This window comes from Anomaloglossus baeobatrachus, chromosome 9 (assembly GCF_048569485.1).
Source record: "Anomaloglossus baeobatrachus isolate aAnoBae1 chromosome 9, aAnoBae1.hap1, whole genome shotgun sequence".
Lineage (NCBI taxonomy): Eukaryota > Metazoa > Chordata > Amphibia > Anura > Aromobatidae > Anomaloglossus > Anomaloglossus baeobatrachus.
In genome coordinates this window covers 222,114,860-222,130,871 of record NC_134361.1, presented here as the reverse complement: position 1 = coordinate 222,130,871, position 16,012 = coordinate 222,114,860, and the positions used below count along the sequence as shown (strand labels likewise).

The 16,012-nt window shown below is 55.0% G+C and overlaps 1 protein-coding gene across 1 annotated transcript in view; it reads right to left on the bottom strand.

Moving 5' to 3' along the window:
• Positions 1–1,246: 1,246 nt before the first annotated feature.
• FAM50A (family with sequence similarity 50 member A) overlaps positions 1,247–16,012 on the bottom strand; it is a 39,915-nt gene continuing 25,149 nt past the window's right edge. Inside the window, exons 8-13 of the mRNA XM_075324608.1 lie at positions 5,097–5,173; positions 4,886–4,940; positions 4,724–4,772; positions 2,445–2,515; positions 1,577–1,687; positions 1,247–1,405 (exon numbers count right to left, since the gene is read on the bottom strand). Coding sequence (XP_075180723.1) covers positions 1,397–1,405; positions 1,577–1,687; positions 2,445–2,515; positions 4,724–4,772; positions 4,886–4,940; positions 5,097–5,173 — 372 coding nt within the window. The 3' untranslated portion in view covers positions 1,247–1,396. The remainder of the gene's footprint in view (positions 1,406–1,576; positions 1,688–2,444; positions 2,516–4,723; positions 4,773–4,885; positions 4,941–5,096; positions 5,174–16,012) is intronic.

Sequence of the window (16,012 nt, the reverse complement as noted above, 5' to 3'; positions counted from 1 at the left end):
ATTACTGATCCTGAGTTACCTCCTGTATTATACTCCAGAGCTGCACTCACTATTCTGCTGGTGCAGTCACTGTGTACATACATTATATTACTGATCCTGAGTTACCTCCTGTATTATACTCCAGAGCTGCATTCACTATTCTGCTGGTGCAGTCACTGTGTACATACATTACATTACTGATCCTGAGTTACCTCCTGTATTATACTCCAGAGCTGCATTCACTATTCTGCTGGTGCAGTCACTGTGTACGTACATTACTGATCCTGTATTATCCTCCAGAGCTGCACTCACTATTCTGCTGGGGCAGTCACTGTGTACATACATTACTGATCCTGAGTTACCTCCTGTATTATACTCCAGAGCTGCACTCACTATTCTGCTGGTGCAGTCACTGTGTACATACATTACTGATCCTGAGTTACCTCCTGTATTATACTCCAGAGCTGCACTCGCTATTCTGCTGGTGCAGTCACTGTGTACATACATTACTGATCCTGAGTTACCTCCTGTATTATACTCCAGAGCTGCATTCACTATTCTGCTGCTGCAGTCACTGTGTACATACATTACATTACTGATCCTGAGTTATATCCTGTATTATACTCCAGAGCTGCACTCACTATTCTGCTGGTGCAGTCACTGTGTACATACATTACTTATCCTGAGTTACCTCCTGTATTATACTCCAGAGCTGCACTCACTATTCTGCTGGTGCAGTCACTGTGTACATATATTACTAATCCTGAGTTACATCCTGTATTATCCTCCAGAGCTGCACTCACTATTCTGCTGCTGCAGTCACTGTGTACATACATTACATTACTGATCCTGAGTTACCTCCTGTATTATACTCCAGAGCTGCATTCACTATTCTGCTGGTGCAGTCACTGTGTACATACATTACATTACTGATCCTGAGTTACCTCCTGTATTATACTCCAGAGCTGCACTCACTATTCTGCTGGGACAGTCACTGTGTACATACATTACATTACTGATCCTGAGTTACCCCCTGTATTATACTCCAGAGCTGAACTCACTATTCTGCTGGTGCAGTCACTGTGTACATACATTACTGATCCTGAGTTACCTCTTGTATTATACTCCAGAGCTGCACTCACTATTCTGCTGGAGCAGTCACTGTGTACATACATTACTGATCCTGTATTATCCTCCAGAGCTGCACTCACTATTCTGCTGGAGCAGTCACCGGCAGTGATCGGGCAGTGAGGACAGGACGCGGGGGGAGAGCGCAGCACTGGATTTATTCTTTGCTCCGCACATACATATAAAATACAGCACAGTAGTAATAATATATACAAGATGACGACAGAACATGACGACACTTCTGTCCCATCAGGACGCTCCGTAGACGAGGAGGGATCCCCCGGAGAGATCACCGGATCTGTGGGAGGGGAAAAGAGAAGAATGAGTAGCCACGTGCCAGAAATCCAGGCCCTCTGCTTGCGGTCACTGAATAGAAAGACATTCTGCTCATGTCCGGCCGACCCTTTGGTCTCTACATGTAATCTGTTTCCGTTCACTGACAGCAATGTGCCGCGTCCCCTGCACTCACCGTGTACTTGTCCCACTTCTTCTCCGGGTCGTACGGCTCCCACCTGCTTGCTGGGAAGATGTGTTTGTTTTTCTCGTACCAGCTGCGGAGGACGACTTTCCCAGCGTGAGACTGAGGGGAGACAAGACGGGGATCGGTCACACGAGCCCCAGAAATTCAGCGCTCCGGATACAGAAGTGGGGTGCACTGCGATCCGGCTACAGAAGTGGGGTGCACTGCGATCCGGCTACAGAAGTGGGGTGCACTGCGATCCGGCTACAGAAGTGGGGTGCACTGCGATCCGGCTACAGAAGTGGGGTGCACTGCGATCCGGCTACAGAAGTGGGGTGCACTGCGATCCGGCTACAGAAGTGGGGTGCACTGCGATCCGGCTACAGAAGTGGGGTGCACTGTGATCCGGCTACAGAAGTGGGGTGCACTGTGATCCGGTACAGAAGTGGGGTGCACTGCGATCCGGCTACAGAAGTGGGGTGCACTGTGATCCGGTACAGAAGTGGGGTGCACTGCGATCCGGCTACAGAAGTGGGGTGCACTGCGATCCGGTACAGAAGTGGGGTGCACTGCGATCCGGTACAGAAGTGGGGTGCACTGCGATCCGGTACAGAAGTGGGGTGCACTGCGATCCGGTACAGAAGTGGGGTGCACTGCGATCCGGCTACAGAAGTGGGGTGCACTGCGATCCGGTACAGAAGTGGGGTGCACTGCGATCCGGTACAGAAGTGGGGTGCACTGCGATCCGGTACAGAAGTGGGGTGCACTGCGATCCGGCTACAGAAGTGGGGTGCACTGCGATCCGGTACAGAAGTGGGGTGCACTGCGATCCGGTACAGAAGTGGGGTGCACTGCGATCCGATATAAGAGATCTCACCTCGTCCTTCTCCACGGTGGCGTCGCTCAGCAGCCGGACATCTTCATGCACATCGAAGTTAAACAGGGGCCCTGGGAAAGCACGGAAATACATTATATGTGGACATGAACGGTGCTGCGCAGCGCAATCCACCGCCTCTCCTGTGCCTCGCTCACACACCGCCTGTGACATGCACGCTGCTGCGCTCAGCAGTCTGCCGCCCCTCCTGTGACATGCACGCTGCTGCGCTCAGCAGTCTGCCGCCCCTCCTGTGACATGCACGCTGCTGCGCTCAGCAGTCTGCCTCCTCTCCTGTGACATGCACGCTGCTCGCTCAGCTGTCTGCCTCCTCTCCTGTGACATACACGCTGCTCGCTCAGCAGTCTGCCTCCTCTCCTGTGACATGCACGCTGCTCGCTCAGCTGTCTGCCTCCCCTCCTGTGACATGCACGCTGCTGCGCTCAGCAGTCTGCCGCCTCTCCTGTGACATGCACGCTGCTGCGCTCAGCAGTCTGCCGCCCCTCCTGTGACATGCACGCTGCTGCGCTCAGCAGTCTGCCTCCTCTCCTGTGACATGCACGCTGCTCGCTCAGCAGTCTGCCTCCTCTCCTGTGACATGCACGCTGCTGCGCTCAGCAGTCTGCCGCCCCTCCTGTGACATGCACGCTGCTGCGCTCAGCAGTCTGCCTCCTCTCCTGTGACATGCACGCTGCTGCGCTCAGCAGTCTGCCGCCCCTCCTGTGACATGCACGCTGCTGCGCTCAGCAGTCTGCCTCCTCTCCTGTGACATGCACGCTGCTCGCTCAGCTGTCTGCCTCCGCTCCTGTGACATGCACGCTGCTGCGCTCAGCAGTCTGCCTCCTCTCCTGTGACATGCACGCTGCTCGCTCAGCTGTCTGCCTCCCCTCCTGTGACATGCACGCTGCTCGCTCAGCAGTCTGCCGCCCCTCCTGTGACATGCACGCTGCTGCGCTCAGCAGTCTGCCTCCCCTCCTGTGACATGCACGCTGCTCGCTCAGCTGTCTGCCTCCTCTCCTGTGACATGCACGCTGCTGTGCTCAGCTGTCTGCCTCCTCTCCTGTGACATGCACGCTGCTGCGCTCTGCTGTCTGCCGCCTCTCCTGTGACATGCACGCTGCTCGCTCAGCTGTCTGCCTCCTCTCCTGTGACATGCACGCTGCTCGCTCAGCTGTCTGCCTCCTCTCCTGTGACATGCACGCTGCTGCGCTCAGCTGTCTGCCTCCTCTCCTGTGACATGCACGCTGCTCGCTCAGCTGTCTGCCTCCTCTCCTGTGACATGCACGCTGCTGCGCTCTGCTGTCTGCCGCCTCTCCTGTGACATGCATGCTGCTGCGCTCAGCTGTCTGCCGCCTCTCCTGTGACATGCACGCTGCTGCGCTCAGCTGTCTGCCTCCTCTCCTGTGACATGCACGCTGCTCGCTCAGCTGTCTGCCTCCCCTCCTGTGACATGCATGCTGCTGCGCTCAGCAGTCTGCCGCCCCTCCTGTGACATGCACGCTGCTGCGCTCAGCTGTCTGCCGCCCCTCCTGTGACATGCACGCTGCTGCGCTCAGCTGTCTGCCTCCTCTCCTGTGACATGCACGCTGCTGCGCTCAGCAGTCTGCCTCCTCTCCTGTGACATGCACGCTGCTGCGCTCAGCTGTCTGCCTCCCCTCCTGTGACATGCACGCTGCTGCGCTCAGCTGTCTGCCTCCCCTCCTGTGACATGCACGCTGCTGCGCTCAGCTGTCTGCCTCCCCTCCTGTGACATGCACGCTGCTGCGCTCAGCAGTCTGCCGCCCCTCCTGTGACATGCACGTTGCTGCGCTCAGCTGTCTGCCTCCCCTCCTGTGACATGCACGCTGCTGCGCTCAGCTGTCTGCCTCCTCTCCTGTGACATGCACGCTGCTGCGCTCAGCTGTCTGCCTCCCCTCCTGTGACATGCACGCTGCTGCGCTCAGCTGTCTGCCTCCCCTCCTGTGACATGCACGCTGCTGCGCTCAGCAGTCTGCCGCCCCTCCTGTGACATGCACGTTGCTGCGCTCAGCTGTCTGCCTCCTCTCCGGTGACATGCACGCTGCTGCGCTCAGCTGTCTGCCTCCTCTCCTGTGACATGCACGCTGCTGCGCTCAGCAGTCTGCCGCCCCTCCTGTGACATGCACGCTGCTGCGCTCAGCTGTCTGCCTCCTCTCCTGTGACATGCACGCTGCTGTGCTCTGCAGTCTGCCGCCTCTCCTGTGACATGCACGCTGCTGCGCTCAGCAGTGGGTGATATTTACAGAATATAGCTCATCACTTACCGCTTTTTCCTCTCGCTTTGGTCACAATGAAATCATAGAAGCTGTGGTGCTGGAGGATAGAAGAGAAGAGAGCGATGAGCGGAGCTGGCGCAGGCAGCGCTGAACGTCTGTGGCCTCAGCATGCGCAGAGCGGCGCGCCGCGGCCATGCTGCACACACTCACGTGAGGGATGATCAGATCCTCCTTTATGTACATGAGCTGCTCCACTCCGGCCGACCTGTGACATTCACCAGACAAGAGCCCAGTGTTACTAATGGCCTCCAACCACTGAGACTACAAATCCCAGCATGCCCTGAGTGCCGCAGGCTGGTGAGGCATGATGGGAGTTGTAGTTTTGGGGAGCCTCAGGCTGCAGACCCCGCGCTGTGCTCACCGGAGCTCGCTGAAGTCTTTCCGTAGGATCTCCAGCGCTTTCTGCAGAAACTGCTGCATGGTATTGCCTTTCTTCATCTGGAAAAAAAAATAAAAAAAACAATGTTCAAAAAGTAAAAAAAATAAAAAAATAATCATTTGCACTTTTCTGTTCCGGTTTCTTATCATTCAGAACCTCTGTGCTTGCTGTCACTGAATGGGAACATCCTTGGTTACGACCAGGGGCTGAAAACGTACAGACGAAACGTTTCCACATTGGGGGTGCCGGACCCCGGCTGATCAGGGTAGGCCTTCAATGTAAAAGTAGTGGACAACCCCTTTAAGGGCGCCCCGGCCACCTAACTGTGCAGGTAGCCAGGCCCAGTGACTTGAATGGATGTGTGCTGCAGCTCCCGACACAGCGATGGCTGAAGTTCACCGAGTCCCCCGCTAATCATAAAATTATGGAAAGAAGGGAATTTTGTTACTTACCGTAAATTCCTTTTCTTCTAGCTCCTATTGGGAGACCCAGACGATTGGGTGTATAGCTACTGCCTCCGGAGGCCACACAAAGCATTACACTAAAAAGTGTAAGGCCCCTCCCCTTCTGGCTATACACCCCCAGTGGGATCACTGGCTCACCAGTTTTAGTGCCAAAGCAAGAAGGAGGAAAGCCAATAACTGGTTTAAACAAATTAACTCCGAAGTAACATCGGAGAACTGAAAACCGTTCAACATGAACAACATGTGTACCCGAAACAAAAATCCCGAAGGAAACAGGGCGGGTGCTGGGTCTCCCAATAGGAGCTAGAAGAAAAGGAATTTACGGTAAGTAACAAAATTCCCTTCTTCTTTGTCGCTCCATTGGGAGACCCAGACAATTGAAACGTCCAAAAGCAGTCCCTGGGTGGGTATAATAACCCCTCGTGATAGGACCGTAAAAACAGCCCTACCCTACAGGTGGGCCGTCGCCGCCTGAAGGACTTGTCTACCTAGGCTGGCGTCCGCCGAAGCGTAGGTATGCACTTGATAGTGTTTGGTAAAAGTGTGCAGACTCGACCAGGTAGCTGCCTGGCACACCTGCTGAGCCGTAGCCTGGTGTCGTAATGCCCAGGACGCACCCACGGCTCTGGTAGAATGGGCCTTCAGCCCTGAGGGAACCGGAAGCCCAGCAGAACGGTAGGCTTCAAGAATTGGTTCCTAGATCCACCGAGCCAGGGTGGCTTTGGAAGCTTGTGACCCTTTACGCTGACCAGCGACAAGGACAAAGAGTGCATCCGAGCGGCGCAGGGGCGCCGTGCGGGAAATGTAGATCCTGAGCGCTCTCACAAGATCCAACAAATGCAAATCCTTTTCACATTGATGAACTGGATGAGGGCACAAGGAAGGCAAGGAGATATCCTGATTAAGATGAAACGGGGATACCACCTTAGGGAGAAACTCCGGAATAGGGCGCAAAACCACCTTGTCCTGGTGAATCACCAGGAAGGGAGATTTGCATGACCGCGCTGCTAGCTCGGACACTCTCCGGAGAGACGTGACCGCTACTAGAAAGGCCACTTTCTGTGAAAGGCGAGAAAGGGAAACATCCCTCATAGGCTCGAAGGGCGGCTTCTGAAGAACAATTAGAACCCTGTTCCGATCCCAGGGCTCTAACAGCCGCTTGTAAGGAGGGACGATATGACGGACCCCCTGCAGGAACGTGCGTCCCTGAGGAAGTCGTGCTAGGCGCTTCTGAAAAAATACAGATAGCGCTGAGACTTGCCCCTTGAGGGAGCCGAGCGACAAACCTTTTTCCAACCCGGATTGCAGGAAGGAAGAAAAGTAGGCAAACTAAATGGCCAGGGAGAGACTCCCTGAGCAGAGCACCAAGACAAGAATATTTTCCACGTCCTGTGGTATATCTTGGTGGAGGTAGGTTCTCTGGCCTGTCTCATGGTGGCAATGACCTCTTGAGACAATCCTGAACCCGCTAGGGTCCAGGACTCAATGGCCACACAGTCAGGTTCAGGGCCGCAGAATTCTGATGGAAAAACGTCCCTTGAGACAGCAAGTCTGGTCGGTCTGGTAGTGCCCACGGTTGGCCTACCGCGAGGTGCCACAGATCCGGGTACCACGACCTCCTTGGCCAGTCTGGAGCGACGAGGATGGCGCGGCGGCGGTCGGACCTGATCTTGCGCAGCACTCTGGGCAACAGAGCCAGAGGTGGAAACATATAAGGAAGCCGGAACTGCGACCAATCTTGAACTAAGGCGTCTGCCGCCAGAGCTCGGTGATCGTGAGACCGTGCCATGAAAACTGGGACCTTGTTGTTGTGCCGGGACGCCATTAGGTCGACGTCCGGCATCCCCCAGCGGCGACAGATCTCTTGAAACACGTCCGGGTGAAGAGACCATTCCCCTGAGTCCATACCCTGGCGACTGAGGAAGTCTGCTTCCCAGTTGTCCACGCCTGGGATGTGAACTGCGGATATGGTGGAGGCCGTGGCTTCCACCCACATCAGAATCCGCCGGACTTCCTGGAAGGCTTGCCGACTGCGAGTTCCTCCTTGGTGGTTGATGTATGCCACCGCTGTGGAGTTGTCCGACTGAATACGGATCTGCTTGCCTTCCAGCCACTGCTGGAAGGCTAATAGGGCAAGATACACTGCTCTGATCTCCAGAACGTTGATCTGAAGAGTGGACTCTTGCTGAGTCCACGTACCTTGAGCCCTGTGGTGGAGAAAGACCGCTCCCCACCCTGACAGACTCGCATCTGTCGTCACTACCGCCCAGGATGGGGGTAGGAAGGATTTCCCTTTCGACAATGAGGTGGGAAGCAGCCACCATCGAAGAGAATCCTTGGCCGCCTGAGAGAGAGAGACGTTGCTGTCGAGGGACTTCGACCTCCCGTCCCATTGGCGGAGAATGTCCCATTGTAGTGGACGCAGATGAAACTGCGCGAAAGGGACTGCCTCTATTGCTGCCACCATCTTCCCTAGGAAGTGCATGAGGCGTCTCAAGGGGTGTGACTGGCCTTGAAGGAGAGATTGCACCCCTGTCTGCAATGAACGCTATTTGACAAGCGGAAGCTTCACTATCGCTGAGAGAGTATGAAACTCCATGCCAAGATATGTTATCGACTGGGTCGGGGTTAGATTCGACTTGGAAAAGTTGATGATCCACCCGAAACCCTGGAGGGTCTCCAGCGCCACGTTCAGGCTGTGTTGGCATGCCTCTTGAGAAGGCGCCTTGACCAGCAGATCGTCTAAGTAAGGGATCACGGAGTGTCCCTGAGAGTGTAGGACTGCAACTACAGCTGCCATGACTTTGGTGAAGACCCGTGGGGCTGTCGCCAGACCAAAAGGCAGGGCTACGAACTGAAGGTGTTCGTCTCCTATAACGAAGCGTAGAAAACGCTGATGCTCTGGAGCAATCGGTACGTGGAGATAAGCATCCTTGATGTCTATCGATGCTAGGAAATCTCCTTGAGACATTGCGGCGATGACGGATCGGAGGGATTCCATCCGGAACAGTCTGGTTCTCACGTGGTTGTTGAGAAGTTTTAGGTCCAGAACGGGACGGAAAGACCCGTCCTTTTTTGGCACCACAAACAAATTGGAGTAAAAACCGTGACCTTGCTCTTGAAGAGGAACAGGGATCACCACTCCTTCCGCCTTTAGAGTGCACACCGCCTGTAGGAGAGCATCGGCTCGGTCGGGAGGCGGAGACGTTCTGAAGAATCGAGTTGGAGGACGAGAACTGAACTCTATCCTGTACCCGTGAGACAGAATGTCTCGCACCCAACGGTCTTGGACCTGTGGCAGCCAAATGTCGCCAAAGCGGGAGAGCCTGCCACCGACCGAGGATGCGGAGGGAGGAGGCCGGAAGTCATGAGGAAGCCGCCTTGGTAGCAGGTCTTCCGGCTGTCTTTTTTGGGCGTGACTGAGCCCGCCAAGAATCTGAACTCCTCTGATCCTTTTGAGTCCTTTTGGACGAGGAGAATTGGGACCTGCCCGAACCTCGAAAGGACCGAAACCCCGACTGTCCCGTCCTCTGTTGGGGTTTGTTTTGTCTGGGCTGAGGTAAGGATGAATCCTTACCCTTGGACTGTTTAATGATTTCATCCAAGCGCTCACCAAACAGCCGGTCACCCGAAAATGGCAAACTGGTTAAACATTTTTTGGAAGCAGAATCTGCTTTCCATTCCCTTAACCACAAGGCTCTGCGTAAAACCACGGAGTTGGCAGATGCCACTGACGTACGGCTCATAGAGTCTAGGACAGCATTAATCGCGTAAGACGCAAATGCAGACATTTGAGAGGTTAAGGATGCCACCTGCGGAACAGATGTACGTGTGACCGTGTCAATCTGTGCAAGACCAGCTGAAATAGCTTGGAGTGCCCATACGGCTGCGAATGCAGGAGCAAACGACGCGCCGATAGCCTCATAGATGGATTTCAACCAGAGCTCCATCTGTCTGTCAGTGGCATCTTTAAGTGCAGCCCCATCCTCCACTGCAACTATGGATCTAGCCGCAAGCCTGGAGATTGGGGGATCCACCTTGGGACACTGGGTCCAGCTCTTGACCACGTCAGGAGGAAAGGGATAACGTGTATCCTTAAGCCGTTTGGAGAAACGCTTATCTGGATAAGCGTGGTGTTTCTGGACTGACTCTCTAAAGTCAGAATGGTCCAGAAAAGAACTTAATTTCCGCTTGGGAAATCTGAAATGGAATTTCTCCTGCTGTGAAGCCGACTCCTCCACTGGAGGAGCTGGGGGAGAAATATCCAACATTTTATTGATGGACACGATAAGATCGTTCACTATGGCGTCACTGTGAGGTAAATCCGGAGATATGACGATAAATCATGATATTCAAGTTATGTCAGGAAGCCCTCTCCTGGTGTCACCCCCCCTTTCCTTCACACAACTTGTTTAGCAACCCATCCCATGGCCATCTCCTGTGATATGGAAATTAGGTGATGTGGGAACAAAGGACACAGGATGACTCCCTGCCGTCACCCTGTAACAAGAGTTGTATCTCATTATAAGGCTCTGGAACTAGCCAGACAGAACGACTCCAGTAAAAAATGGTTCATATCTCGCAAGCCATATTTCCGATAAATACGGCAACCATAAAAATGGTGTTTTCGCATGCGGACGATGCTGGCACACCTTTTTTATGGGAGCGGGAGCTTGGGAAATACCCCAGGCGTGATATCAGCCAATGTGGAACTAGTAGACAAGTCATGAAACCTCTCATTCTGTAGCTAAATTCATAACTGTCACAATGAGAGCATTGGCGTCCGCCTACGACGCTCCCAGGCCAAGTTATGGCCATATTCCATGTTGTGGATTTTGTCCATAACTCCAGCCAGGGGTGGAGCAGTGCTCCCTCTGAGGTCACGAAGGTAGGAGGGGACCTGGAATTGCCCAGGTTGATAACCCTACTTCGGCCATTTTCCAGTGTTCTTTCGCTGGGGGTCACGTGCAGGAAACATCTGTGGGAGTTCCTAGAAACCTGGTCTACAGCGCCCCCCTGTGGCCAGACGCACAAGGTAACTGATTGAATTGCATACCTGTTGTAAACCATGCTTTATCTGTAACTGTACTCTGACATATGTATATTCTGTAGATTCCCTATTGTATATATTGTAGTTCTAGTGTGCTTTAGGCTGATTAAATTATATAATTAATCTTGGGCTGTTCTGTTATCTCGATCTTGAATCCCACGTCTGTGTGTTCGGCTAATAGTTACCGTGAAGCGGTTGGTGGCAGCGAGTTTGTGCCAAGGATTATTGTGGGGAGGCCAGTGAGATTCGGGGAGATTTTATATATTCCGCCCGCGGAGGTCGGGGGAATATATACCCTACTCTCACCGGGGACCCTTCAATAATCGGCATAAGTAGTATAGCGGCCTCCTTGCTTATTGTCGGGCAATTCCATAATTGGCCTGACTATAAGGGGGGCGCTAGAGAGCGCATCACGTGCTCTGTCGGTCGGGAGGTATAAAGGAGGGGTGACTCCTGCTTGTTACCCCCCGATCGTGACGTACTGGTAGCCAGCGCGGGGGATTTCTGAGTGACCCCCCCGGTGGTTTGTGACATATTGGGGGCATAGCGGTGGGATCGAGATAATAGTGTGTGTGAGTGTGAGACTGTCACAAACCACCGGGGGGGGTCACTCAAATCCCCCGCGCTGGCTACCAGTACGTCACAATCGGGGGGTAACAAGTGGGGGGGTCACCCCTCCTTTATACCTCCCGACCGACAGACAGAGCACGTGACGCGCTCTCTAGCGCCCCTCTTATAGTCAGGCCAATTATGGAATTGCCCGACAATAAGCAAGGAGGCCGCTATACTACTTATGCCGATTATTGAAGGGTCCCCGGTGAGAGTAAGGTATATATTCCCCCGACCTCCGCGGGCGGAATATATAAAACCTCCCTGAATCTCACTGGCCTCCCCACAATAATCCTTGGCACAACTCGCTGCCACCAACCGATTTACGGTAACTATTAGCCGAACACACAGACGTGGGATTCAAGATCGAGATAACAGAACAGCCCAAGATTAATTATATAATTTAATCAGCCTAAAGCACACTAGAACTACAATATATACAATAGGGAATCTACAGAATATACATATGTCAGAGTACAGTTACAATCAAAGCATGGGTTACAAACAGGCATACACAGTTCCAGCAGTTACCTTGTTGCGTCTGGCCACAGGGGGGCGCTGTAGGCCAGGTTTCTAGGATCCTTCCCACAGATGTTTCCTACACGTGCCCCCAGCGAAAGAACACTGGAAAATGGCCGAAGTAGGGTTATCAACCTGGACAAATCCAGGTCCCCTCCTACCTTCGTGACCTCAGAGGGAGCACTGCTCCACCCCTGGCTTGAGTTATGGACAATCCACAACATGGAATATGGGCCATAACTTTGCCTGGGAGCGTCGTAGGCGGACGCCAATGCTCTCATTGTGACAGTTATGAATTTAGCTACAGAACGAGGGGACTCATGACCTGTCTGCCAGTTCCCCATTGGCTGATATCACGCCTGGGGCATTTCCCAATGTCCTGCTCCCATAAAAAGGGTGTGCCGGCATCGTCCGCATGCGGAGACACCATTTTTATGGTTGCCATATTTATCGGAAATATGGCTTGCGAGATATGAACCATTTTTTACTGGAGTCGTTCTGTCTGGCTATTTCCATAGCCTTGCTAACTAGCTAGCAGCCCCCACTACAGGGTCACGGCAGGGAGTCATCCTGTGTCCATTGTCCCTAAGCCACCTCATTTCCATATCACAGGACATGGCCATGGAGGTGTAAGTGGAACACTGAGAACAAGAAGGGAGGGGGCACTGCCAGGGAGTGATGAGGGATTATGACTGGAGTCATAATTCATCTTCATATCCCGGGATTTGCCTCACACCTCCCCCCTTTTGAGGGCGCTAGGGGGCAGCACACTCCGGTGTTCCCCCGTGCGCCCGTCCGCGACCTCTCCTTGTCGGGACAGCCCGTCTGCGTTACCGTGGTCACGGCCCCTTTTGTGGCGAATGGTGAAGTTGTATTGCTGGAGCGCAAGGCTCCATCGCAACAATCGCCCATTCGTCCCAGAGACGGTGTGCAACCAGCTGAGGGGATTGTGGTCCGTCTCCACGATGAAGTGGCGCCCGTATAGATAGGGTTGCAGACGCTGCAGGGCCCACACTATGGCCAGGCACTCCTTCTCCATCGTGGAATAGGCAACTTCCCTTGGTAACAGCTTCCTGCTCAGGTACAAGACCGGGTGCTCTTGGCTCGCAGAGTCCACCTGGCTGAGCACCGCACCGAGGCCGAAGTCACTGGCGTCGGTCTGTACTACAAACGGCCGCGTGAAGTCGGCTGCCTGTAGCACGGGCGGGCTGGACAGGGCGTCCTTTAGGGCCCGGAAGGCTGTCTCGCAGTCCATTGTCCAATCGACTGCAGAGGGCAGCTTCTTCTTGGTGAGGTCCGTCAAGGGCTTTGCCAGGCTACTATAGCATGGGACAAACCTCCTATAGTACCCAGCGGTCCCCAAGAAGGACATCACCTGCTTCTTGGTCCTGGGGGTGGGCCAGGATGCGATGGCTTCCACTTTCTCAGGCTCGGGCTTCAGTGTTCTCCCACCTACCCGGTGACCGAGGTACTGGACCTCGCTCATGGCCAGCTGACACTTTCCCGGCTTGATGGTCAAACCTGCCCGGTGGATCCGCCTGAGCACCTGTGCTAGATGCTCTAGGTGGTCTTCCCAGGTGGGACTGAAGACGGCAATGTCATCCAGGTACGCGGCCGCGTACCCTTCAAGTCCCTCGAGCAGGGTGTTGACCATCCGCTGGAAAGTGGCAGGGGCATTCCTCATCCCGAATGGCATCACCGTGGACTCGTACAGTCCAAATGGGGTAATAAAGGCAGAGCGTTCCCTGGCCTTGCGAGTCAGGGGGATCTGCCAATATCCCCGGCTCAGATCCATGATGGTCAGGTACTGAGCCCCGGCCAACTGATCGAGCAGGTCATCGATGCGTGGCATTGGGTACGCATCGGCGACCGTGACCGCATTGAGCCCCCTGTAGTCCACGCAGAACCGAGTGGTTCGGTCCTTCTTAGGGACGAGGACTACAGGCGAGGCCCAAGCGCTGTTGGATGCCTGGATCACCCCCAGCTTCAGCATCTCGTCAATCTCCTGGCGCATGTGTTGCTGCACCTCCAGGGAGACCCGATATGCTGAACGCCGGATCGGGGGATGATCCCCAGTGTCCACGTGATGGACAGCCAAGTCAGTCCTTCCGGGCTGGTTGGTAAACAACCCCCGGAAGGGGAGGAGGGTGGCCCACAGCTGGGACCGTTGGTCTTCCAAGAGCTGGTGGCCAACCTCCACATCCTCAATGGATCCGCCTGCCCTAACCTGGGCTAGCATATCCAAGAGGGTTTCCGCTTCTCCCTCCTCGGGCAGGTTGCACACGGGGAGCGCACATGCCTCCCGCTCATGATGTGCCTTCATCATGTTCACATGGAAGGGCTTCCGCCTTCCACGGGCAGGGTCCAGGGTGACCAGGTACGTTACAGGGTTGAGCTGCTGGTACACGAGGTATGGGCCTTCCCAGGCTGCCTGAAGCTTGTCCTGTGGTACGGGGACCAGTACCCACACCTTTTGACCCACTTGGTAGGTCCTCTCACAAGCGTTCTGGTCGTACCAACGCTTCTGATCGGCCTGGGCTTGAGCCATATTGTCGTGTACCAGTTGCGTCAAGGCCTGCATTTTGTCCCGGAAGCGCATGACATACTCGATAACCGACACTCCAGGGGTGGCCAAATCCCCTTCCCAAGCCTCTTTCACCAGAGCCAGGGGGCCCCGCACACGTCGCCCGTACAGGAGCTCAAACGGTGAGAATCCTGTTGAGGCCTGTGGAACCTCCCGGTAAGCAAATAACAGGTGTGGGAGATACCGCTCCCAGTCACGCCCATGGGAGTCGACCAACATCTTAAGCATCTGCTTTAAGGTGCCATTGAACCGCTCGCACAGGCCATTAGTCTGTGGATGGTACGGGCTGGCCACCAGATGTCGCACCTGGACTTGCTTACAGAGGGCCTCCATCAGCTGGGACATGAATTGGGTCCCCCGGTCAGTGAGCATTTCCTGGGGAAAACCCACTCGGGAGAAAATCTCCAGCAATGCGGTGGCCACCTTGTCAGCCCGAATGGACGACAAGGCCACTGCTTCTGGGTACCGGGTGGCATAGTCCACTACCGTCAGTATGAAGCGTTTCCCGGAGCTGCTGGGGATGGCCAGCGGGCCGACCAGATCCACAGCCACCCTCCTGAAAGGCTCATCGATGATTGGCAGAGATACCAGTGGGGCTTTGGGGCGTGGCCCCGCCTTCCCCACTCTCTGACAGGTTTCACACGAACGGCAGTAGGCAGCCACATCGGCCCCCATTTTTGGCCAGTAGAAATGCTGGTTTAACCTGGCCTTGGTCTTAGCGATCCCTAGGTGTCCGGCCATCGGAATCTCATGTGCGATCCGCAACAACTCCGTCCGGAACGGATAGGGTACCACCAACTGTCGGTCCCTGGGCCACGCCTCCGGTGAACCCTGCTGGACCGTGGCCCGGTACAGCCGTCCTTGGTCCCAGACCACTCGCTCCGGGTCCGAGTCCGAGGGAGGCTGTGCCGCCTGCTCCTTAAGAGCTTTCAGGCTGTCGTCAGCTTCTAACGCTGCCTGAAACCCCTGACTAGATGTGGCCAGAATCGACGAGACTGTCACATCTTCGGTCAGTACCCCGGGACCTGTGTCCTGGCCTCCACCTGACTCGGCTGCCACTTGGTCAGAAGGGGAAGAGCTATCGGACCTCCGGGAGGCCCCTTGGCTTCCAGCACTCCCACTGCGGGTGACAGCGGCCACAGCCGCTGCGACCGTGGGTCGTGCCTGCTCCTCCTCCGTTCCTGACCAAGTCGCCGGTTCAGGCAGACCTACCTGGCTTCCTGACACCCCGGTTGTGGGGGAACCATGCACCGAGATCTTACCTGGGAGCACTTCCGCTCCTGGACCGGCCCCAATCTCACCTGCCTGTTCCCCTCCTGCAGCAACAGAACCCCGCTGTGAAATCTCTGGGGACCCCACATTTGCTGTGGTAGCCCCCACCCCACACACTGGTCCTCCCCCTGCAGCACCCTGCTCTCTGCTTATCCCTGCAGAGGGCAGCAGATCCCAGCTCACAGGCTGGTTACTTGTAGAGGCATTGTCACACCTTTCTCTGACCCCCTCCCCGGTCACAGCTGCAGCTGTGTGTGTGTCTATGGTGTCTATGCAAGCAGAAATATCAGAGTTCACTCCCTCCTCCCTTACATCATTCATGGATAACACATTAACATTGTCCGGAGGCATGTCAGTACGGGCTGAAGGTTCAGCCCTTGGGGGGGGCCCAAACTGGGAG